At 43.2% G+C, this 24781-nt stretch overlaps 1 protein-coding gene across 2 annotated transcripts; it reads right to left on the bottom strand.

Moving 5' to 3' along the window:
* Positions 1–5181: 5181 nt before the first annotated feature.
* KLF5 (KLF transcription factor 5) lies at positions 5182–23777 on the bottom strand. 2 transcript variants are annotated; one of them, XM_071740740.1, is made up of 4 exons: positions 23333–23777; positions 20464–21346; positions 19346–19405; positions 5182–7146 (listed from the first exon to the last, which is right to left on the bottom strand). In XM_071740740.1, exons 1-4 carry the CDS (start codon positions 23558–23560, stop codon positions 6968–6970), a joined length of 1350 nt encoding a protein of 449 aa, XP_071596841.1. In that variant the 5' UTR covers positions 23561–23777; the 3' UTR covers positions 5182–6967. The 2 variants fall into 2 exon arrangements, with proteins under 2 accessions (XP_071596841.1, XP_071596852.1); XM_071740751.1 differs by lacking the exon at positions 23333–23777 and adding an exon at positions 22937–23080.
* Between the last annotated feature and the right edge of the window lie 1004 nt (positions 23778–24781).

Genomic DNA, 24781 nt, shown 5'->3' with positions numbered 1-24781 from the left:
TGTGAATCTGAGTGTACATTTAAGGGATTTATCAGTGTTGGTCTGAGGGGAAAGGTTTGGACCATGGAAGGTACTTACTGATAACTGGCTACAGATAGAATGGTGTAAATTTTGCTAGAATTCCGTCATCTTCCTCTGTGGAAATCTCACAAATTTTACTCTTGGGATATCACTGTATTTGAACAAAACTGGAAAATAAATCTCTGCTTAAGGTTCAAATCTGGACCTGGCCCCTGGAGAGACAGAAGATTAAAAGATTACAATTCAGAAATGTGTTGTCTAACAACACATCCCTGAGAGCAATATACTCAGACTTCAGGCCTTCGTTTTTGTTACACTTCAATACAGCAGTTCTTCAAATTAAATCCTATTTCACTATATCATTCCAACTAGCCATGGAGGTTCCTGTCTCAGCCTGAAGCATACAAGGTTCCTGGAGTCACCTCCAAGATGGTGGTGGTGCTCACCTGGTGCCAGCTCTGCACCATCACCACCAAGTGTGAAAGGAGGCTTCTACAGAACCAGACCTCCAGTACAGCTGGGGTGTCAACACAGCCATAGAAATGGATTTCTGAGGCTTTACCCAGGGATGAGATTTACTGAAGCTGCACATTGCTGCTTCTTGCTGAAGCAAAACATCAGCCGTGATCAGCCTAAAAGGGATTTAGCACCTAAGGTGGGGTGTAATGTAAGCACGTAATCCAGAAAATCTTCATTCTGCTAATGTTTAACCCTAAAGGTTAAAGACTGTATGCCGATAAATTTATGAGTTTAAAATTCTTTATGGTCTTAGAGCTGTGCTTGTGCAGATATGCAGCGGAGCCTCAGGCTTCGTGATGTTACAAACTCAGGTTATGCTCATCCCTGGTCAGGATCCAGAAAAGAGGCATTGCCCTGCCTAAATCCTTTGGAGGGATTTTAATATCAAAGGCAATTTTCTGGATGAGGCTTCTCACAAGCTGCCACTGCTTTTCTTTGCAAGGCCACTACCTTGAAGGAATTCAGTGATGGGGCCCCTCTTGGACAGATTGAAGCAGGATAATCCTCCAGTGGCTGGGAGATGCACTATCCCACTCCTGCTGGGCCTGAGAAAGCAGAAAACCAATGTCCTCAGCTTCCCAGGAGACCCACCAGGCCATGGGCTATTCAGAGGCACAGAGAAGGCCTCCATCCTCCTGGAGGCCAGGCCAACGAGTAGCAAAGAGCATTGGATTCATGGGATTTGAAGATAGCTATGAGTCTGCAACCTTGCAGAATGGGTACTGACCCGGGAGACTGGGACTCTGGTCCCTCTGAGGGTGCCTATGTCCTTTTTTTGGTCTAGTGATCCACCCCAAAGGGTTGTAAATAACGACAAACCACAATAACAATAGCCAGCTAAACAAAACAAGTATAAACAGAAACAACAACTGAGACTGGGAAGAGAAATGGCCTTTGGGGATATGATTTAGAAGAAATTTCAGACTTTGATTTCCCAGGCAGAGAAGGTGGCAAAACAGCCTATGTGACTCCTCAGTTCTTGAGAAAGAGGCAAACCACATTTTCCTAAATCTTCCTGTAGCTGAAGTCATTGAACTAACTCTACTTCAGTAAAAACAGAGTAAGACAGGAAAATGGGGAGGTCAGCACAAAAAGCAAGGCTAGAAACTCCATGACTCCACACTGAACAGCTGAACATTTCTGAGTTGCTGCCTCAGGACTATGAGAATCCCCCTCGGCATCACATGCCTTTGCTTGGTCCCATGGGAAGGAGAGAAGGCTCTAATCAGTTTCCTGTGCAGAGGAAAGATCACACCGGGTGCAAAAGTCATTGTGCAGGTAGTAATAGCACAGCCTATATGTATTGACACAAGCAGTGAAGATAAAGTTTAAAAAAAAAAAAAAAAAAAAGAAAAAGGAAGTTTGCCCTGGTTATACAGTACAACACAGGGAGACTGGCAGAAAGTAAACAAGCAGCACTTCTGTTCTTGATGCCAGGAATTAAAACTTGAGCTAGGTGAGACATGGGGAGCAGCTCCACAGCAGAGCAGAAGCAGAGGCTGGAGTGGCGCTGGCCTGAGCCCAGGCACTGGAGCTGGTAGTGGGGTGGGAAGGAGCCACAAAGGGGAATGGAGCTGTGAGAGCACTGGGAATAGAAATCAAGCCTAACACCAATGGGCAGTAGAAATGAGGCTGGGCAGAGTCTGAGAAGGAAAAGCAGAGCTAAGGGAGGAGGAAGTAAAGCTACATCTGAGACCTCATTCCAGGATGTCACCTGCACAGGTTCTCCTGCAGAAATAACCCACATTTTAGCTTGTCTAGCTGAAGAGTTACTGTATTTTCCAATGTGATTTTGCTTTGTTTCTGCAATATAACCACCTTTCACTGCCCCCACACCTCTCTTTCAGATTCAGAAGACTTCAAGAAATATTCTTGAAAACGGAAACTTACTTTTGCCTTTCTCCCTCAAGCCCATAAATATAGCAGGGAAAGCAGACCTTTAAATTCCCCCAGTAATTCAGAAATCTGGCATGAAAATGAAGGAGTGCCCGTTTTCTCCCCCCCCCACATCCAGCCCTCAGCTAACCTGTGGAGCTGACTGCCATGACACATTATTAGAAACAACTATTTGCCAGGATTCAGAGCTGGGCTGAATACACAAATGAACACGCGCACACACGCGCGCCGATGTATATTTGCATGCATATTTATATATAAACAGCAACTATTTTTAAAAAGCACAATAACAACATCAAAGCCATCTGAGGAACCACAGCACCCTTGGTTTGGAGCAGACAGGCCTTTGTTCACCATAGGTAGGCTGGACTCTGTCTGGTCTGCCACAGGGTTCTCCAGTGGCTTGTGTCAGCTCAGATCCCAAATGCCAAACACACAGCATTGGTGGGGGTGCTAGAAACACAGCAGATGACAAAAACAACCTAATGGTTAGTGGTGGAGGAAAAGAGGGATAAATAAACACAAGCAAAGTATGTGAGTCTCCTTATTAAAAACGTACCCATCAGGCTGCTTCTGCTACCTTTGGCCAATAAATTCCCTCCGTCCTACTGCAGTCCAAGTGACAGGATGCATTATTCAGCACATGAGTAACTCACTGCATTCTTTTGGATAATAGTCAGTTGTTGAGCTGGACTCTCTTTCATAAAGGTCAACAGCAACACCACTATTGTGGTTGAAGAGCATGGCAGAGCCTTGTGGCACCGTACCAACCAGATTAAAACAAGGATCTGTGTGAGGATCCCATGTAATGAAGGCCACAAGGTTCCCGTGTGGGCATAGAGGCACTTCTGAGGAAGATCAAGCCCTAAATTCACACTGAAAACCAGAGGAAGAATTGGTATTTGGTGGAGAGGAAGACTTGGTATTCATGTGGCCACCAGAAAAGCCAGTTGGCCAACTGGAATTTCCCTCTTCATGTGGAATGATAATTCAAGTGCTGAAGGATAATTGGAGAGCTGAATTTGAGAGTGGCCTCAGTACCTCGGGGGACTCTGTGCCCAGAGCTTTAAACAAAGTAAGCAGGGGCTACTTTTTCTTACAGGTCTTGAGACCAGCTGTGCTGTTGTCTACTCCATTTACACCATCTGTGTGGATGACAGTGAAGAACATTCCTCTGCCTTTGGGTTTGCAATGTATTCTGGTGCACAAGTCTGCTGTGCCTGTCTTGGTTTCTATTAGCTTAAGTGATGCTGAAGTAGATGGACCTAATTATGGCCTTTCATTCAGGATTAATACAAAGCCATTACACTGGTTTATGCAACCAGGTAGCTGAGCAATGGAAACATCTAAAACAAGTATGAGGCAATGTTGGGAGACTGAAACCAAGCAATCAGCAGGCTTTTGTTGTGAAAAGGCATGGGAAATGTAGAAGCTAGCACAGCCTTCATCTGTGGACTTGAAGCAAAGCTCAGGATCACTACTCAGGTTCACTATGAAAGACCGGAAAGAGCTGCCAAGCTCACCACAGGTCAGACCCCAAATCAGCCGTGAATCACAGGAGCTGTGCAAAACAGGAGCCTTGCAGCTCTGAACACCCCACGCTACTGCTGTTACTCACCTCACCCTGTGCTCAGCAAAATAAGCTCTGGTAGCTCTCCTCTGCTGTGACAGCACATCAACCATTGCCCAACTCATTGCCAGCTTCCTTTCAGAGCAAAAATGCTCCAAAGGAACTTGTGTTTTTCATATGGCTGGATGAAAACAGGGCAATGACACAGCAACGCTTCTGGGACCTCTCTCTCCACACTCTCCAAAACATTGCTCTTATGCTTGGAGTTGTGCAGAGTCAGGTGAGACACAGGGAGAGTTTCTTGGTTATTAACCAGGTCTTCATTGAGGTTGCTAATGCTATCCTAGGTAATTTTTAAAAGGAGGGATTAGCTGACGTGTGGGAGTGGCAGCTGATTTAAGAGAGAAAAATCAATTAAAGAAAAATCAAAGTTAGGCTGTAAGGAAAGAATATAGAAATTTTAGAAAGGCTTTAGAAGACAGTTGTTCTAATTGAATGATTACAATCTGCAGTAGTAAATTAAGTTTTAACTGAATTTTTAATTGGTTTTAAGATCTATTTATTTGGAAAAGCTCAATGTGCCCATTTTCTTTCCACTAAAGAGGACTGGATGAGAAGACAGATGTAACCCATACCTGAAAGTACACATCAACTTGAGCTTTTCAGTTGGACCATGATTCCATTTTCCAAGGGAAAAAAGACACATTGCTTGGGGGGTCACTGCATAGTGCTGCTATGAGACCTCTTTAGAGCATCACAGGAACTTTGGGGGGAGAAAGTTCTTGTGGGCAGCACTGCAGGTAAGTGTGAACAGGTTTTACACATTTTTAAAGTTGGAGAGAATCCGTATACTCCTATGCACCCAATGGGAAACTTTTATTTACAATCATGCTACTGTGGAAGGACTTCTGCAAGCATTTTCAAGCTACTGTACACTCCCTTTAAAGTCCTGATGTCAGAAAATCACCAAGTACTTATCCCTTCACAGTTATTATTTTCATCAGGGCAGGATGCAGAAGAGCCAGGTACTTTCTAAAGAGACAACCCCTGCTATGAAGAACAGACATTCTTAGTTTTATATTGTTGATTTCCAGCCTACAATGCAAAACCACAGAACTGTCATTGTAAGAGCTACAGAGAGCACACACACACAGACACACACACAGACACACACATTAGGCACTTTGTTTTATTTTGCAAAAAAAAAAAAAAAAGTCTTTATATATAAACCATTTCATTCTCTCTCAAAACATTCTACAACTATACAGCTGTTTGCTCCATCATTTGCATAGGAAATACCACAATACAAAAATAAGGTAGGGAGGAGGCAAAAGAAGCAAAACAGCAACCAATTTATGCATGTGTTTCCACGTATAAACATTTGAAGCCTTACAAAATTATTTACATCGTTTGTCAACTATTTACATTAAGAGCGACACTTCTAACTAAACCAAACAAAACTATAATTTATCAAGTATATGTAAAATTGTCTTTAAAAAAAAAAAAAAAAAAAAAAAGAGTCTATCATATACCACAAATAAATAAAGACAAACAACAGTTTTAACAAAGCTAGGTTTTCCTGCAAGACCCTTTTTTGGTATTTTGATTGTCTACTCTAGCCTTTGGTTGAGAGCTTAACATTACGGCTTGTGAAGTCCAGACAGTTACTTGGTTTGTTTGGTTTTCTCCAGTTGTCTGGCCAAATCCTACACGGTCTAACCTCATCTTTGGCCCTTCATCTACTATTTCAAGGCTGAATTTGGTGGATCAAAGTCACTGTTAGCATAAAAGGGCATCACTTCAGTGGAGTTTCAGCTACTTTTGTCAGCAGTAAATTTTCCTCTGCCTGTGTCAATGTGAACAGTGGATTAACTAAACTGCACTGTAATTTTAAACAAAATTACTGTATCCTTTACCTTCTAGTAAATTACATGCAATATCCACATAAAACTAGATCATACTGGTACTGAACCAGCTTAACATGTCTGTATATGAAAATTGCATCCTAAATCCTTCTTTTTAAAGTGATACTAAGTTTAGCTTATAGTAAGAGGTTTAACATTCTGTGTTCACTGCAACTATCCCCGTTATTTAAGCTTCCAACATTGACTTTACAGTTCATTCTACTTGTTTTGCCCTTTTAAGCAATTTGAAAACAAAATCCTGCTTTGAATATTCAGTGCACGCCATTTGAGTTAACAGGTACAAAACATCTGAATGCTTAGCTCATTTCTCTTAAGAAAAACAAAGCTAAGTTGGTACTCTTTTGAGAGGTATTTCAATAACTTTTTTGTAAATGTGCCGTGTTATTAAATGTAAAAAAACTGCTTTTTTTCAGATGATTCTTAGAAATTTTTTTTGTATTAAACCTAAAAAGCTGATTTGCATATTTACAAAATCTTTGTCAGAGCAAACATGCAACATACAGAACAAAATGTTTTGTTCTATGGCTGTTAATGAATTTTTAAACGTACTCTTATCTCCACAGAATGACTTAGCATTAAAAAAACCCCACCCACAAGAACTAAATATGTCCAGTAAAAACCTGACAGATTACAATTAATGGCTTTTCCACTGTGTTCATTCATCTGCAGCCCCTCATTAACTTGTTTACTAAACATTGTCACAATAATGACAGTGCTTTGGTCAAAACATGGCAAGAGGAAAAAAATAATGTATAAAGCTGCAACCTGACATAATACTTGTAAAGAGATGAAACCTGCTGACTAAAGCCATATACATCATGAGAGCAAACAAATAACCGAACACTCTGGTATCGTGATACAGTGTCTTCCCTTTTTTCCGCATAAATATACAAAATATACATTTCCAGTTTCTTTTTGAGACCTCTTTTAAACGGATAACCCATCCTCCAAAAAAATTAAACTCATTTTAGTTACACGTCGAGAGTCAATAGGAAATTGCATAGATAGGGAACAGCCTCAAAGCCAAGTCCAGCTCTTAGTTCTGGTGCCTCTTCATGTGGAGAGCCAGGTGGTCGGAGCGGGAGAAGCTGCGGTTGCAGACAGCGCACTGGAAGGGCTTTGCCCCCGTGTGCTTCCTGTAGTGGCGAGTTAACTCATCCGAGCGGGCGAACCTCCAGTCACAGCCTTCCCACGTGCACTTGTATGGCTTCTCACCTGAAACAGAGCAGAGGAAAACCCAGGGTGTCAGCTGTCACTCCGCGGGAGAAAACCGACCCGGTACCGCACTGAATGGCGCTGCTGTTCGATTCAAGGAAGGACTAAACAACAAAAACAGGAGCTGATGTTTCCTCATTATACACAGCTCTATTCAACAGGCCCTGGCCCAACAAAACCTCTCTCTCTTTTTTTTTTTTTTTTTTTCAGAGATTTTTGCTGTTGGATCTGTGATTTAATACCTTGGTAAAACATAAGGAACTTTCAAACGCACAAATTTGAGAGAGCTACGGTACAGAAATGTGCAGAGGCGGGAAAACTGCAGGAGGCTGAAACACACTCCCTTACACTCATCTCAGTATGAGAGGGAGTAGGAAAAAAAAAAGACTTTCACGTGACAGTCCAGCCTCCTTTATAACGTATATATATACCTTATGCTTGCACCTTTTAAAAATGTGTAAATGAAGTTACACGGAGCTTTTTTTAAGAGGGCAGAAATGGGAAGGAAGATTTCTATAAAGATTCTTTGTTAGCGTGCAGATCTGTTCAAGAGCTTCTGATGAGTGAAGAAAGGGGCACAGCGTGTTACAAACACAAGAGGGATAGTATTTTCTAAAATGTCAGGGGCAATAAAAACTTGTGGTATCCTGGTTTGGACTGGCTATATATAGAAAAAAGCACATAAAAGATCAAAGCACCCATTTTCAGAACTGAATGTCTGCAATGAGGTGTTTTAATAGCTGTATTTTAGAGGTGCATGTGCTTGCTGTCTCCATCATTCTATGCTGACAAAGAGGGAGCACATAGTCTCTGAAAACTTGCTGTGTTACAGCAGCTCTGAATACAATTTAAAATTATCCAACTAGACTTGGACACACTGGCCCAAGCACCCATTGGCATTCATCCATTTTAGAACTGTGAATGGGGTATTTTAAGCATGCCTATAATTTATAGATTTCTTTGCTGAAAGAAGAAGGAGAAACATGAAGCCACAAAGCCAAGATGGTTTCAGTGTGAAACCAGAACTTTAAGCATGTACATACACCTGCTCAGGAGCTAGTACAGACATAATGTCAGCACACAAGTAAGCTTCAAATGTATTTATTTATAGCCTACTGGTTGACGCTGGTTGACAAAAACACCTTTCAGATGGGAGAGTTGATTGTTATCTATATCCTTTACTTTAACTTGACTTATTTGGCAAAAAGAGAAAGAAAACTTGAGTTTATCAAAGCGCTCAGCAGTAGCTTCATCTGGAGCAGGAACAGACCAAGGCTGAGGTTTCCACTCAGTCCTTTCCAATACATCTTACAGACCTTCTCCCCCTCCAGTGGTTTCAGGAGTCTACCTTCACACACTCAGTACTACAGCACTGTGGAGTGACACTTGCTCTTCCCTGTTTTACCAGCACATGAGCACATAGAAGAGGGACAGAAGACAGTATCCTGAAATCAGACTGTTCTGCACCAGTTATGCAGAAGACACCATGAGAAGCTCACAAACATTACTTCAGAGACGCTCATTTATCATTCAGATGAAATGGTGAAACTGGTTTTGTCTGGGAGTTCCTACTGCTTCTTCTAATCAACAAACTAGTAACTTTCCGTCTACTAGGAAGAGACCTCTACAAGGAAAACTAACAACCCAGCCAAACAACCACCTTTTTGCATAAACTGTGACTGGAATTCATTGAAATCACAGTGGAAACATACCATCCCTTACGAAAAACAAACTTTGAGCCTGGCATCATGTCTGACAGAGTCAAAATTATTTAGTCCATGGAAAATCAGAAAACAAATTATTACGAATTTTTATCACAGTTGAATTTACTCAGTCTGATGCTGATTGAAGACTGTAACAATTTACTGTATAGGATCATGCAACATAGAATTCAGGTTAACATGCAGACTTGACATCCAAACCCAGTGCATAAAGCTTTTCTAACACCTGAGGGGCCAGCTAAGGCTGAAGACCAATGCCTGGTCTTCACAGCAGAATGACAGGAAAGGTCCCTCTTCAGCAAGCAATCTTTTGCAATATATAGACAACATTCAATTTATGTATTTAAACTGGGTTATTAATGCAGTCAGTAAAAGACTACACTGTTCATCCATAGGCATAGCACCAGCGAGATCTTCTGTGAACACTTTTTGTTAAAAAACATGTGCACACACAGAGACTGCACAAAAACATTACTCCTGCATTTGAAGCACCTTTAACGTAAAGGCTGTGTATTTCTTTCTTTTGCTCCTCTCTTTCGCCTCTTCGTCCAAGTTACCTTCAACCTCATCTTTAAAAATCTTTACTTAAAATGGTCAGACTATACTTGGTGCTAAGATCACAGTCTTGTGATCCTCTGCCCAGAGATGTATGGTCAGGCCTCTGTATACTCCAAACACTTGCTTATTAATTTTGCAGAATTATGCATGAAATTGAGGAAATGGTGAAGAGGTCAGGGAAACAGCACTTGTTGAACAAAAGCCTAGGAGTACCCAGACCAAACCAGACTGGAATGGGGACCAGGAGATTAAAATCTCAATTTCCAAACTTGGCATTATGTGAAACCTGTGTGTCACACAACACAGTACCGGAAAAACAGTCTCAAAGTTGTCTTGCGTAGGTGGTACCTGACCCTCTTTGAGTCCAAACAAAACTATTGCCCCTCATTAAAACTTTTTCTAACCTGTGAGCAGCATCAACAGGTGACACAAAGGCTCCTGGCATGCGATCCAACCAGCAGCCAGGGCAGCAGTCAGCCCCGTACCTTGCTGGACACCACAGCTTCCAAGTTTATGCATCAATCAATCCAATTGCCAGACCCCCATCAAACTCCAGCTTCCCAGAGACACTATCCAGAAACTTATCCCACACTGTCACGCTCACTTTATCACCTGCTACAGCCACAAATCCTCCATTGCTCAGGGGAAAAACTAGGCAGTGCCATGAGGACCAGCACCACTCCTCCTTGCTGGCCCAACTTCTGGAGACCTGAGCTAAACCGAGCAGCGTGCAGGGGATGCGCTGAGGGGAACGAGCTGGCACCTTACACAGATTGTTTTAACAGTTGCTTCTATGTATTGGGAATTAAAGCCAGAATGCTGCTTTTAACCCCTGCTTTGGCCAATGGTGAGAACTGGAAAATGTATTTTTAGTGCCAATGTATTCTGAATAAATCCTAGGGGTAAAACACTGAATATCTATGCTTGTAATGTTAGTTTCCGTTGGAAAGTTCTATTTAAGAACTGAATCAATTTCAAATGTTTTCCTTTTGGGCACGGAGGAAGGGGGGGCAAGAAAAAGAAGGTGGAGATTACTTTCACTCCTTTAAAAAAAGCTGAACAACTAGCTGGTAGTATTTTCTCAACATATACACATGCTTTTTGTCATTTAGCACACATTCAAGCTTCTGCAGCAAGGAAAAAGAGCCTCACATTACATATTTTCTGAATTGATCCTACTTCTTTGCTATGCTGACTTTATAAAGCACTGAGAAACCCAGGGTTGAAGATTTATTTTTTAAAAAGCAGGTATACACAACAAGGGACACTGAACCCTTTATCCACTGTTTTCATTGGCCACACAGTAATGCAATATTTGTTTACTTTAATGATTGTGCGAAATACAGTAGCTGTAAAGTTTCAGAAATATTTGGTTTTCCTCCAGCAATTTAGGGTTTCTATAGGGTGTTAAACCAAGAATGCCACTGGTCATCAAATACGAAGGCAGTACGGCTCGGTTACTGGAACACGATCACGGTATCAAACAGATATTTCACTGTAAAAGCAAGAAAACAGCTAACTCCTCCACTTCAGGGCAGCTTCCACGGGATTTGTTAGAATGTCAACACTGTTCAACTAAAACACCATGGAGGAAGCTGGTACCGATTTCCAGCCAAATAGCACACTCCAACCCTTTCTTCCCAAGCCAGAAATATTATACACAGCACTTCTGGGAAACAGAACTGCTTTCCTTTAAATTATACTTCAACAGGATAGGGATTTCATAAGTTTAATTGGATTTCTGCACAACCTCCTTCCAGTATCACTGATTTAAAATATTTTGCTAGGCTGATACATCACAAAATATATTTTTAAGTTCTTCAGCTGCTAGCATGCATCCATCCTGCAGTTTTAAAAAAAATACATTTGCGGAGCATGAGAAACAGACTTGTGCTTCAGCACAGAAATTTTAAGCTCTGATGTTTAGTTTGGAAGCTCTTTCAGAGAAAGCACCTAGCAAGCGATAAGGGACTTCAACCTGAAAGGAGACTATTTTGCTTGCAACCTGTCTGACTGTTTAAAAAAAAATATTTACAATGCCGTGAGGTTGCAAGGGCATCAAATCCATGCCTGGATATCCACACACAACATGCTAGCCTAACCTGCCACTTCAACAGATAAACTACTCCATGGCAGATCCCAAGATTTGGGATCCTTGCCGATATCATAAGAGAACAGTCTGGGCCAATCAGGCACACCACATTGGCTCTTTTCCCTTGAATTTATCTTATTGGCATTTAGTAGTTTCAAAATACACTGCCTGCTTTCCTAACATGAATTCTAGCCACTGGCATTGACTGTCAGGGCCATGCTCATTCAGGTAAGTGCCACCTGTGCCGGGGTGACGATCAGCTTTCAGACACCATCTGTCTTCAACACGTAGCCTCTATTCAAGAAAATGTTTCTGTTTAAAATTCTGTTTGGAAAAAAAAAGTCACTGAAAACCTCCATTAGTGATGAATTTCCCCATTAATAAGAAAACAAGATTACTTAGCTTCACCAAAGAGCTATGTGACTATTTCTGCAATTCACTGCTAGGACAGATTTCTTTAAATATACAAACAGCAAGGGCCAGATCTTCAAACCTGAAGTTAGGTAACTCTATTGGTATGCAGAAATCCAAATGCAGGTATTAAACCAGCCAACACCTGCAACTTCTCTTATTTACTATCACAAACTTCTGTCAGAGTGGGGAGCTTGCAGTATCCTTGAGGACAAAAAAGCAGCATGATTTTCAAAGACTCCAGAAAGACAGCACCTAGTTACAGCTTATAAGGGTATACAAGTTTCCTGGTGCATTTGTTTTCATATTTTTTACAACTTAACATCAGTTGTCTTAGTTCCATGACATGGCCAGTTTAATTTTAAGGGTTGGACTTGATGATCTCTGAGGTCCCTTCCAACCCGGCTAATTCTATGACATGCTATAGTCTCAAATTTTAGAAAAAAATGAGAACAAATTAGATTTTTTTACCTTTGAAATTTTTTTACCTTAAATAGCTTTCCTCTAGTTCATAGCATCATGGTTTTAAACTCTGGTCTCTTCCAGGTTGACTGGAACTGAAAGTATTGGGTGTACGTCTGCACTCATTCAAAGGACAGTTTTTAAACCCCAACATTTTCATAAAATTAGACCTACATTCTGCCACTAAGTGTTTTAGTCCTTGTTAAAGGCAGCTTGTTGGTTGGGGTTTGCCCTTTTTTAAACACAGGTTTTGTTTTAGAAAAAGAGGAGAAAGCTGAAATAAAAATTAAAAAAAAAAAAAATATTGGGTGTTTTAAACCACTTTATTGCACTGAAAGTCTTGACTGTCCAAGATGGGGATGGATCAGAAGACTAATGGCACGGAAGGTACACTTAAGTTGTTTTGTGAGTGACAAAATAAATTTAGTGCTTGAGGTATACAGCCCATCAGTGATATGAATGCATAACATATGCTGCAGTTTTAAATGTGATAAAGCCTCTGCATAATACAGTAATGGCTAGAGGTTGACCATTAAGCACTACTTCACTACAAAACAGCATTTTAAGGACTCCAATAACAGAGCTGTTGCGCTTTCTAAGTCCAATCTCTGGTAAGTCATGCAGTATTTTATCTCTGTCTAACAAAAGCACAAACAGGAAAAAGAAAATAACTGACTGGTAAGCAAAGCAGACGGTCAAGAGAGTTGTGCACCACTCACTTTCTGAGTACAGAGGCGCAGAAGGCATTATCTTCTCAGAGCTCCCACCAGTGCTTCAAGCACTCTTGTTTTGCTAAGTGTTGTCTTACGCAGTTCAAGGATTACTGGGGAATCTTGACTGGCCTGTGCAGTGGTTTATTTTCTTTCTAGCATAACATTCTGTCTTAACAGAGGTGGTCTCTCTTGAAGGAGATATGCAAACAAAGAGGAATGGAATTTTCTTTTTTTTAAGTAGGTTTATAAGAAATCCATGCCATCTGGGGTGCATGGCTGTACCTACAAGCCCTGTTCTGAAGAACACATTTCCTCATCTATGCCTGTGGTGCAAGAACAGCTCTTTAGCTCTCACACCAATAACATTGGCTCTTGTACAGTCAGATAAGAGGTGCTCTTAAAATGGAATTTATTAAACATGTACTGTAGACTTCCAGATTTCCATCTACTGTATGCACACACACATTAAAAAAAAAAATTAAAAATCGAAAGCAATACATTAAAGCTCTTTTAACTCAAAGCGAACCACTGTACACTTGCCAAAATCAAAGGTTTTAATATGTCCTTAATCAGAGTTGTTAGAGATCACTGAATATAAATAATGCAGCTTGACGGGACAGGAATGCTGCTACCAAGATACTCAGACTAAACTAGGACATTACTTAAATGTTTCTAATCTTTCACCAATGGGAGGTGCAGGTCATCTAACAAACAACAAACAACACACTACCCTGGAACTAGGAGTCAATCGTCCCAGTCAAGCTCAGAAATTAATTACAATACAGAATGTCTAATCAAATAATGGAAAGTTTTAATCACCAGAAATTGCTGTGAATCTTGGGACTATATTAGCCTATGTAGGGCGGTCTCAAAATGAACTATATTTAAAGCCAGTCTCTTAGGTCAACAGTTTCCTTATCAGGAATCAAATATCCTGGAACTGAAGTTTAATCCTCTCAGGGAGCAATTGACAGAAACAACATTTTTTTTAAGCTTTCATGCTTAGAGGGACTTTCTAGGCTTTTAATCAAAAAGAAAATATTAGGCTTTTCTTTTCGGTATCTAAAATCTAACAAGAGTACCCCTCACCTGACACCTTGGAATTTCATTCCTGCTTCGTAAAAATTGCGTGCAGGACTCTGATGTGAATGACCAGTAATATTTAATTAAAATTTTGATTTGTGTTGCAAAGATTTCACCCTCTTTTGAGGCACATTCAAACATATTTCAGTTAGGCTATGACTACAAATAAAAGACTGGATCAATTAATCCCAAGGTTTGTGATCATTCACAAAGTGTTTGGAAAAAAAAAAAAAAAAAAGGAAAAAAAAAAAGAAAACATTATTTTCTCTTAAACTGTGGTTTGCACAGGAAAATGTACTTCCATTTCTCACACAAGCAACTAATGGATTTTGCAGAATTCATAAATAAAAGATACAAACATATTCTCTGGCAGTGTCTAGCAACACTGCACTTTTAATGCACTTTGTCAACAGTTTTTACTCGCCTCCATTTTTCCTTCAATCATGGCATTTACTGACACCTCCTAACAGTATAATCTGTGCAACTGACTCATCTAGCATATTAAATAAGCAGAATTTGCACAGAAATACTACTTCATAGCTATTTTCATGATGCAAAGATTTTTCCAGGATGAGTTTTGCTACATACACAGAACACTGCAACCATAAGCAAGGCGGAGTCTTTTGGGGCCTTCGCTCCCCACTTGTGAAATCCCTCACCTAGAGTCTCGGGGTGAATTAATACGCTTTCACAAGGTGTTTTTTTTTCCAGCAGGAGTCCAACTACCGCTCATCTGTCCTTCCAAACCATGAGTATCCTAAATCCTCAAGCAATTCAGCTATGGTTAACTCGGAAAGCAAATCCTTATGGACGGCTGTAGCCTACCACATGCTACTAGTTCTAACTGATGCACCATCAAAGCCTAATTCTGGATCTATTGAGGCAGAGATCTAAAATAAAATAAAACGTTTAACACCTTGAGGAACCACACAAGTCAGCAGCTGTCCCATGCCTATATAAACATTTGAAATAGCTAGGGACAGAAGTATTTTGAGAAACGCCATCTCTCTTGAGTTATCTCAGCTTCCACTTCCCATCACCAAACACAAACTTGATCTATAGATAGAGATGAAATAGTTCTGCAGTTAATGCTAGAAACTATTAATGGCAAGCCCACCATGTGACCAGAGAACATGCCTGTACAAAGACTCTGTACACAGAAAACCAACATGCAGCTGGAAAATGTCCTCAATGCACAAGCCTTGATGTGTTCCAAACAATGACAGATTTTCCTCTTAAAACCATACGCAATTCTGAAGCGTGCAGCTGTTCACGTAAGTAATTAAAACCAAAAACCCACCATGGAGCCAGCAGCTATTCTTCTGCAGTGTTGGGTACAAGTAGGGCATTCCGGGTGCCCACATATCAAAGGCTCAACTTCTACAGTGCAAATTTTTAACATAAAAAGAAATTAACGGGGTAAGTTATAGGGCCGCTGTTTCTACAGGGTCACTTGAGATACTTGTATACACTTGGATTCCAGAAAAGGAACCAAAAGAAGTGTATCTGTAACACAAAAGTAACTGCTTTTCACTGCCATCTGGCATGTTTTTCAAGTTGGACACACAGCTGTTATGCCAGACCAGTACAGTGGTTTTACTGCTGGACAGCCCACAATAAAGCGTAACCCTCTCCCCCATTATATACTGTAGTTGCACAATGCCAGCTATGAAACGAAACTTGTTCCATGACTAACAGGTAAAATTATTTTAAAAGTCAATCAATCCCTGCCTCAAAAAGTCAAAAAATCCAATCTGCTTTGAGAAACGTTCCAACAGATATTTTAGCATACTGAATACCATGTTACCCGTTTCAGGAATAATGAGTATCAAGTTAAGATACCATGTACTGGTATGATACTGATGTGCTTTAAGGCACTAAGAGGTACCAGACATCCGCTCCAGAACTGCATGGAGACAAATAGTAATCATCCTGTATCTTTGCAGCATTCTAATCTTTGTTCGTGTTCAAGTTTTGAGCTATCAGTTTACAAAAAAATAAAATTTAATTTGTAATTTATAAATGCTGAAGCGTTACCTAGAGAAAGAAAAATGGGCGCTTGCTTCAGCGACTGCCACGAATGCACCAACCTTGCTTTATCTCTCCATGTGAATACTGGATTCCTAATCAACAGCAAAAGCCCAGTGTAACTACATTAAATCAGAATAATTATACCAGCGTATCCCAACTGACTTGGTGTAAAGTAAACACTTTGGGAACACCAAAGAAAAATGTAAGAGATTTCCCTCTTGCCCATTTCCTATAGTTTTATTGAAAAGTAATTTGTGAAGCCTGACACTGTGCTCATATCTGAACTGAAAAAAACCCAACAGCCTACATTCCATTTATCAAAAACCAACATTTCACCTGGGTTTTTTTTTCTCAAAAAAAGCCTATTAAACCCAGTAAAAGCTCTTCAGAAGAGAAAGGCTGCTAAATAAATACTGTGAAAGGGCTGAGATTTTCCAATACAAAAGGAAAACCATAAGGTCTGCCTTGACTTTTAATGGCAGACAAACTTTGCTGCAGGCTCTTTTATTTTAAGATGACAGATTGCTGAGAAGGGCGGGGACTGTTTGGGATGAGAGAGAGACTGCAGCCAATTTTAAAAGGTATTGTTAAGAAACTAAGAATAAGGAGAAAACAACTTCAGTGGTCCATGATTACTAAAGAACGGGTTTAGCCAGATAAACAGGTTTGCTATCCCTGAAGCGATTTGAAAGAATATCACACACTTTATTAAAATGGATTACGTGACACTTGCTTTGACTTTGAAGGTAAAAGCTTTACAAGAGTACTTTTTTATAAATAAAAAAAATTAAAAAAAAAAATCAAAGCTCAATAGTGCTGTATTAATTCATAGTTCTGGGGGATGGGGTGCACACACCCCAATCTAGCTCTCAGCCTTGAGCTCTTCTCTTTGGAGAACAATAGCAAGATTCCCCTGCACTCCTGGAGGAGTTGTGCAACTTCACAGGTTTCCCTGAGTTTGCATCCATTTACTTTAACATTTAGTAAATGGATGTACTGATACTGAGTAATAGACGTTTCAACTGTATGTTAAAGCAGAGACCAGAATCGGTGCTGGAAATCTTCAAGTGAATATTCAAGGGAGTTAAACTAATCCAAATTCTGAAATAATGCAGGTAACAGGATAGGGACTCACATTCTTGCATGTAATGCACGCTTTAGACGGTTTATCCCTTCATTCACCTCCCCAGAAGACCCTTTGTATTACAGACCTGCTTAAGTTCACTAGATTTTTATCTAAAACAACATTCCTGTTTCCATGAATACATCAGCTCCCCTGACCTTTGCACATTTATCCACATGTCTAAGGTCAAATATCTATTAAGTAAAAAAAGTGAAGGCAACAATAAACATCAGTGACCCTAAGGAATATATATTGGTGATGTGGTACCTGTTTCAGTGTGCACAAACACTAACTTTATAAACACTGAAGTCACTACTTCTCAAGGTACAGAAAAAATATAGATTAATTAAAAAAATGAAAACTGTAAGTTTGAAATTATGACTATGTAATGTTCATTTTTAAATTAAGCTTTGCTTTTCTCTCTCTTCCTAGTTATTGTATAATAGCCAGTGACATATTTAAAACTGGTATTTACTTGCTGGCTAAAGTGCGCTAAGTGGAAACTGCACACTCTTAAACTTACAGATTATTTATTAAAAGAGCAACAGGATTATACTCTCTAACATTATTTTTGTTTATAGTCTCATGAAAATATTTCTTTTTTACTAAGCTTACTGGTAATGAGTGATTACATTTAAAAACACTTTTAGCAGTGTTCTTGTTTATTCTATTACTAATGTAAAGCAATAACCTTGGTACAGTGGCTTTAAATTTTTCACTGCGACTGCAACACAGATAACTCATTTATCAAAACAAAATTTCCATAGTAACATTTAGCCTGGAGATACTCAATTTCTTCACAATAATGCAACGATCCATTCAAAATAGCTGCTGAATAGACAGCCCTGTTTCCATAGAGACAGTGAAACGGTTTGTTATATCATAGCTCATGCTAAGTTTTGTTTTGGCTTTTGTTTTAAACTTAGGTGAAAACCCATTACTTGAGTGGCACAGCCGCAGCGCTGGCAGCCTGCTTCACTGAGCGAGTTGCTTGAACTCTGACTCATGTTTTGCTCTGAATTGAGGTCCATGCATGAAAGAGCTGGGATTCACACTCGGTTTTAAGAACAGGAGTCACAACCCTCTCATTTGATTTCTTTACAAAATCAGTCATGTGCTTTTCACCGATTTAGCACGAGCAGCTCCGTACCAAGATCCCAGCTGCCGTAAATAGTTTCAGGCGTGCTGCTGGTGTGCTGGGCTTTTCTCCCCATCTCCCTCTCCCTGCTTTCCCCCTGCCTCAGCAGGTGAATGCTTCGGAAGAGCACCCAGAGCAGTTCCACCTCCCAACTCCTGTCCTTTGCACCCACGGCTCCCGCTCCACGCAGGCCCCGGCGCAGGGGCTGCCTCTGCAGCTGCAGGCAGAATGGGATTCGAGGCACAAGGAACTGATGCAACACGCTAACACTTTTAATTTCCTCCATTTTAATGTCTTCCACACGTGAAAAGATGGGAATTGTGTCTTTTCTTTTAAAAAAATAAACATTAAAAAATGCATAGAGCTGCATGCCTTAAAAAAAGAAAAATTTAAAATGCACGCTTAATGCCATGGATGAAGCAAATGCAAGTAGCTGGGGAGCTTTCGTGGCGTTTCTGAAAAAATTTTAACATTGAATAATTTTAACAGGTCAAAGAGAAAGCCCAAATCAGTAAGTTTGATTTATTTAAATAATTTTTGAAAACTGTAACACATTCACTATGCGAAATTCAATGGAAAAAAAGTCCTTTTTTTTTTTAACACTTTATAGAATTCTACATTGAAAAGGAAAATTTCTGTTTGTTTTATTCTGAACTATTTTGAGTTCTGTATTATAAGAGCTTTAACACAACCAGATTAAGAATAAAAGCAATTTTTCTTATCAAACCTTCAATTTTTCTTAGCTGATCTTCCCACCTGAACCCACACCACGGTCCAGAAAAAGAGGGACAAGATGGCAGATCAAGCACGCCTGCTTTCTGAGAAAACGTGTAAGCCATGAATGAACAAGAGCCAGTGAGTACATACCCGTGTGAGTTCTCAGGTGCGCTTTTAAGTGAGAAGACTTTGTATAAACTTTTGTGCAGCCTAAAACAAAACAGAATGGCAGAGAGGCATTTCAGGTGGATGAACAGGAATGCTCCGTGTCACATTTAAACTTCCTCGCTCAGTGCTACGGTCCTACCTGGGAACATTTACATTTACTGCCTTCTGACACAATCATTTGATTCAGAAAGCTTCTAGGGATATGGTGCTTTCCATAGAAAAGAGAAAAGATGTGTGTGTGTTTCTGGTAGACATACTACCCTGTAATGCAGTACAGACCAACAACAGCTGGCACAATCTACGTCTGGTAACACCTTCTCCATAAATTGGCAACTCAGAGGGGGACTTGGCTTTTTAAAAATTCCTAGAGAATTTGCTTAACATCACTTTTCCATTGAGCATTTATCACAATGCACACCCTAAGAGTGATACACTGCTGAGTTATGTTGTTAAAGAGGGAGATCGACCACAAGCAGCAGCTTCTCCCTGTGCTCAGGTGGGTATGAGTGTCTTGTATCATGGAAGCAGGGTTGATAGTCCTGCTTCTCTTCCCCTTCAGTGTAGAAGAGGCTGAAAGGGAATGCATCTGTGCAGTTTTTAGAGGTAGCTTTAATGGATTTATGCAAGCAGCTGAATTCCCAGTTCGTAACAGGGAAGATATGGCCGTGGCCTTTGCTACCAGAAGCTGGAATGATTCTTTCAGCACCAGCACATTCAAATTGAGCTGCACTGCCTTGGACAAAGTAAGCCTCTGCTCCATCATGAGTACTGGAAAAGTGGAGCAGGGGCTGCAATGACTTACGTTAGAGAAAGCAATAATTTTTAATTCTTTTTCCTATGGGGTACAAATTTTGTAGCATGGTAAAATGATCTCAGGCATTTTTAGGGCAACGTGGATAAAAGGGTGTAAGTTATTTAAAGAACGTGTAAGTGCGCCACACAAAATGAGACAGTAAGAAGAGAAATTCTCCTTTAAGAAGAAATTATTTGGTTCTCCCTAGGTGCAGACTACAGCTAAATAAAACCATTTATACCACATCTACAATTGTTCACGCTTTTTTTATTATAAGAGCTGGGATTTTCTGGCATGGATAGCTTACCGGGATAGTCACAGTAGTGGATACGTCTTTTCTCCAAATCTGGGTTACTTCTCCTGTTGTATCTGACTGGTTGGATGTTCTGGGGGGTTATGGGCAGAGTTGCTGGTAGATTCGGATTGTGAATCGCTAGCTTGGAAGCTATAGTTGCGGCGTATGATGGAGGAGGGGTTAAATTCTGTAGCATCTCTGCTTGTCTGTCTGGACTTCCAGGCTCTGAGCTTGGGGGCGAAGGAGGGAAGTAAGTGGCCTGCTGCTGCTGCAGAAACTGGTTTGGCATGGTGTAGGTGCATGGGGGGATGCCCTGGAACTGTTTCATCGCAGTCTGTGGAACGGCCGAGGACAGTGTGTTAAGGCCTGCCATGACTGAGGGCATGGAGGAGACATTGTTAAGGGAGTCCATCACGGCTGCCTGAGTAGTAGTGTTGGGCATATCTAAATCCGGTGAGCTCAAGAGCTGATATAACTGGCCTTGCTGGGGTGTGACAGAAAGATGGACATCTGGAGTAGGAAGCTCCTGCTTGATGAAAATGTTGTTCACATCAGGAGTCTGGTGGGAGCTGAAGATGCTGGTGAACTCGGGGAGGGCCTGAGTTGGGGCAGGGGCTGGGGCAGGGGCAGTAGTTTCGCTCTGGTGACTGAAGATGGTGACCGGCTCTGTCTTGATGTGGGTTACACAGGGTCGCTGAGATTTGTACAGGCCAGTTCTCAGGTGGCTGATGTCGGGGAGGAAGACGTTCATGTTGATGCTGTAAGGCAACCCTTCGCTGTCAGTGAAAAACTGGTCTACAACCGAGGCACTGTCTCGCCTGTATTTCTTATGTTCGGAGATGACGGGAACGGGCGGGAGCTGAGGTGTCAGGTATTTCTCCATTTCACATCTTGTCTACAAAAACAAAACACACCATAATACACATGATTTGTTACCAACTAAGAAGGGTGATGGCATGCAAGTCGTATGAGGCTTTGCAAAATAAAAGGGAACACTGTTCAGCCAACCGCAAACTACCTATGGAGGAAGTTATAAACATCCACACTAATGAAAACCTGCATTTTATAATCGGTGCGCTAATCAACACGATCAAGGACAAGAAGATAAAGTCGTGGCACAAGCCGTTCACACAGAGCAAACATTCAGCTCGCCCTGATGTTAGAGCAGATGACAAACTTTTCATCTTTTATGCCCCACAAAAGCAGTGAGAGGCGCAGGAGTGACAGGCGTTGTACCTAATCTGAAGATCTCCTGCTCTGGAATTCACTGCTCTATCAAGGGTGACTGCCTATCTGTTTCAGCCGCTTCTCTTTGAAATGCTAAATTTAAAAGCCACATCCTCAGCTGGCTATTTGAATGCTAATATTCCAAATAATGTTTATATATCTATACATATACACGTTTTCTGTACTTCTAGGATTTTTCATAATTAAAAAAAAAGTATAAATTGTAAATAATGCTGAATTAAAAGAAGATGAGTGGACTGCATCAAGGTGCTCTTTAGTGTAAAGTGTCTCTGGGACCACACTTTAAAAAAAAATATATATATTTTTAAAAAAATCCTATGCAGTGTATAATTGGCTACTAGCGCGATAAACATATCCCTATCCATGCCTAGGTCCTAGGAGAGCTCTTTAATTACTGGGAAATAATTCTCCCAGCGTAGTGGTGCGAGGGAATCCGTGGGCGGCTGGAGCCCGATACATGACTGGTACAGTCATCGGCAAAACATTTATCACGCACTCTCCAATGGGCAAATGCTACATTCCCCCCTGCCCTGTCAAGACTGCCCTCATACCAGACCCGTTTAGCGCCCCGCAAGAGAAAGCAGCTGACAGACAGCAACTCTGCCCGAAAACTGGATTTTTTTAGGACCTTTCTTCAAAGACCCCCGGTAAACACCACAAACAAACAGAGCCGCCTTCCCGTCCCTTTGATCTGGATCTGCCCTGACATGCCAGGCTACTTTTTCCAGCTCTTGTTTACGAGACGAGGGCAGCTCGCTTTGAAGACGGGAGTTATTTATTCCTTGGGGAAGACACCATCGAAACGCAGAGCCCGGCACACCGCTGCCCGCTACCGCCGACTCCCCGGGACCCCCCGTCACACCACCGATCCCGGGGGTCGGAACCGCGGGCGCCCCGGGGCAGGGGAGGCCGCTGCCTCACAGGGGCGCCGGCAGCCGCCTCTCCGCCCAGCACCCTCGGCGGGCTGTAGCCCGGCTGCGGTCGGCGCTTCCCGCTTTTAGCTCCTCCAGCTGTTTGTGAGTGGATCCGCTCCCAAACAGCCTCCCTGAAACCGGCAGAAAGTCCGGGAAGTCCCCCGTTCCCCTTTGCACGGTGTGTCGTGTGCCCCCCACTCCGCCTTCCTCCCTCCCCCCCTCCACCCCGAACATGACTCCCTGCGTGGGCGAGGAGGACAGGCGGCCGCTCTAATTCTGCCACCGGGCAAGTGCAAAGGCAGCAGCTGTAGCTTTCAACACACCCGCCAGGGCAGCTCTGTTCCCCCCCTTCAGCCCGGGACGGGCCCGTCAGCCGCCGCCGGAGCCCGCGCCCTGCCTCAGCCCCGGCCGCCTCAGCCGCGCCCCGGGCCGCCACATCGCGCTCAGCCGGCGCGAAGGCGGGAGCGCCTGCGGCCCCCCCCGCGACTCCGCGTCCCCTCGGCACAGGCGGGCCGGGCGGCGGGGTGGGGCGGGGGCCGCTCCCCCTCAGACCGCTGCCAACCTCAGCCCCGAACCTCGGGGTCCGCTGCCCTCGCCCGCGGCTCGGCCCCACCCAGTCCCGCCCGCCCGCTCCTCATGTTGCCGCTAACCCCCGGGCGGCCCCGCCGCGGGAGAAGGGCGATGGCCCGAGGGGTGTGAGAGGGGTGGCCGCTGCCTACCTGCACCATCTCCTCCGCCGGCAGAGTCGCGCCGCCGCCACCGCCGCCGCCCCCCGGGTGCTGCTGCTGCTGCTGCTGAGGCGGCGGCGGCTGCTGCTTCAGATCCTCCCCGGGGAAGATCGCTGCCTCCCTGGCCCCCAGCACGGGCTTGAGCTGCGCGAACACCGGCTCCTCGGGCTGCTGCACTGGACCCAGGCGGGCGCTCATGGTCAGCACCCGGGTGGCCATGAGGCAAGCTGGCTGGCTGGCGGCGGGTGCGGCGCGGAGGGGCTGCCCGCCCCGACCCAGGGTAACTGTCCCGCGGGCGGCTCCGGGCGGGCGTGCGGGCGGCGGCTACGCGTGTGCTCACTCCCCAGGAGCCCCAGCCCGAGAGCGCACCCACTCCCGTGTCGTCAATGCCTCCGCCTGTACCTGGCCACGGGTATCTACCCGGTGACACACACCCGCCCCTATTTCACCCTACTCCACCCCCGACCCCCCCTATACCCCACCCAGCACGGAGAAGGGGGCCGGCCCTGCGGGCTGTCCTGCCTACGGGGAGCGCGGAGGGCTCCTCCCCGCGGCGCGCCGGCTCTGCCCTGCCCTGCCGTGCCCCGCCGCGGCGTGCACGGCGCAGGGGAACGCGGCTCCGGTCCCGGTCAGCGGTCCGGGTGTCTTCGGCGTCGGGGTGCCGGCCCAGTGCCTCGGGGAGCGGTGCCGGTGGCTGCGGGCGTGCCGGCCGGTGCCGGCAGGGCTGTGTGTGTGTGTGTGTGTTGTGTGTGTGTTGTGTGTCTGCAGGCAGGGGCAGCGTGCGAGGCAGCGGTGCCGGCAGCGAGGTAGCAGAGAGGGTTTTCAACAAGTGCTGGGGTCTGCCGTGGCCCCTCTCGGGCTTTAGTGTTATTTATAGCCTTTTAAAGAAGCGCTGCTAATGTCGGCTTTTTATAACAACCGTCTCCCCCACCTTTCATCTTCAAAAGGGTTTTAAAGGCAGTCATTCAAATTTATTATTTTTTGTCCCGAAGGCAACTCGTACTCGAAACCTGCTGCTAATAAATGTCAGTGCTGCAATATACATCACCATACTCTATAAAAGCGTTGTTACAAACGTAGAAGGAAGGGAAGAGGAAAAGAAATAGAGACGATTTTCTCTCTTTTTTTAATTTTTCTTTTCCGTCTCGTATGAGGCAAGTTTCTATTTACTTGTTTTGAGGTGTGGTTTCGACGCAAAGCGTATTTCCCCGTAGACCCAGGACGGTGAGCTAAGCTCCTGCATGTTTCACTGAAAGAGGAGAAAAAGGATGGATGCCGTTCTTTTGTGCAACACCAAAGGGCTCCCGTCGTATGGGAAAAGTACAGCACGTAGCGGAGCCTTAGGAAAAAACCCCAAACTTTCCACCTTTCTCTTGGCCCTGCCAGCCCTGAGCTACCGGAGTCTCTGTATCCAAGGAAATACAGGCAATCTTCCCCTCC

This window comes from Heliangelus exortis, chromosome 1 (assembly GCF_036169615.1).
Source record: "Heliangelus exortis chromosome 1, bHelExo1.hap1, whole genome shotgun sequence".
NCBI lineage: Eukaryota > Metazoa > Chordata > Aves > Apodiformes > Trochilidae > Heliangelus > Heliangelus exortis.
This window is presented reverse-complemented; position numbering and strand designations above follow the sequence as displayed.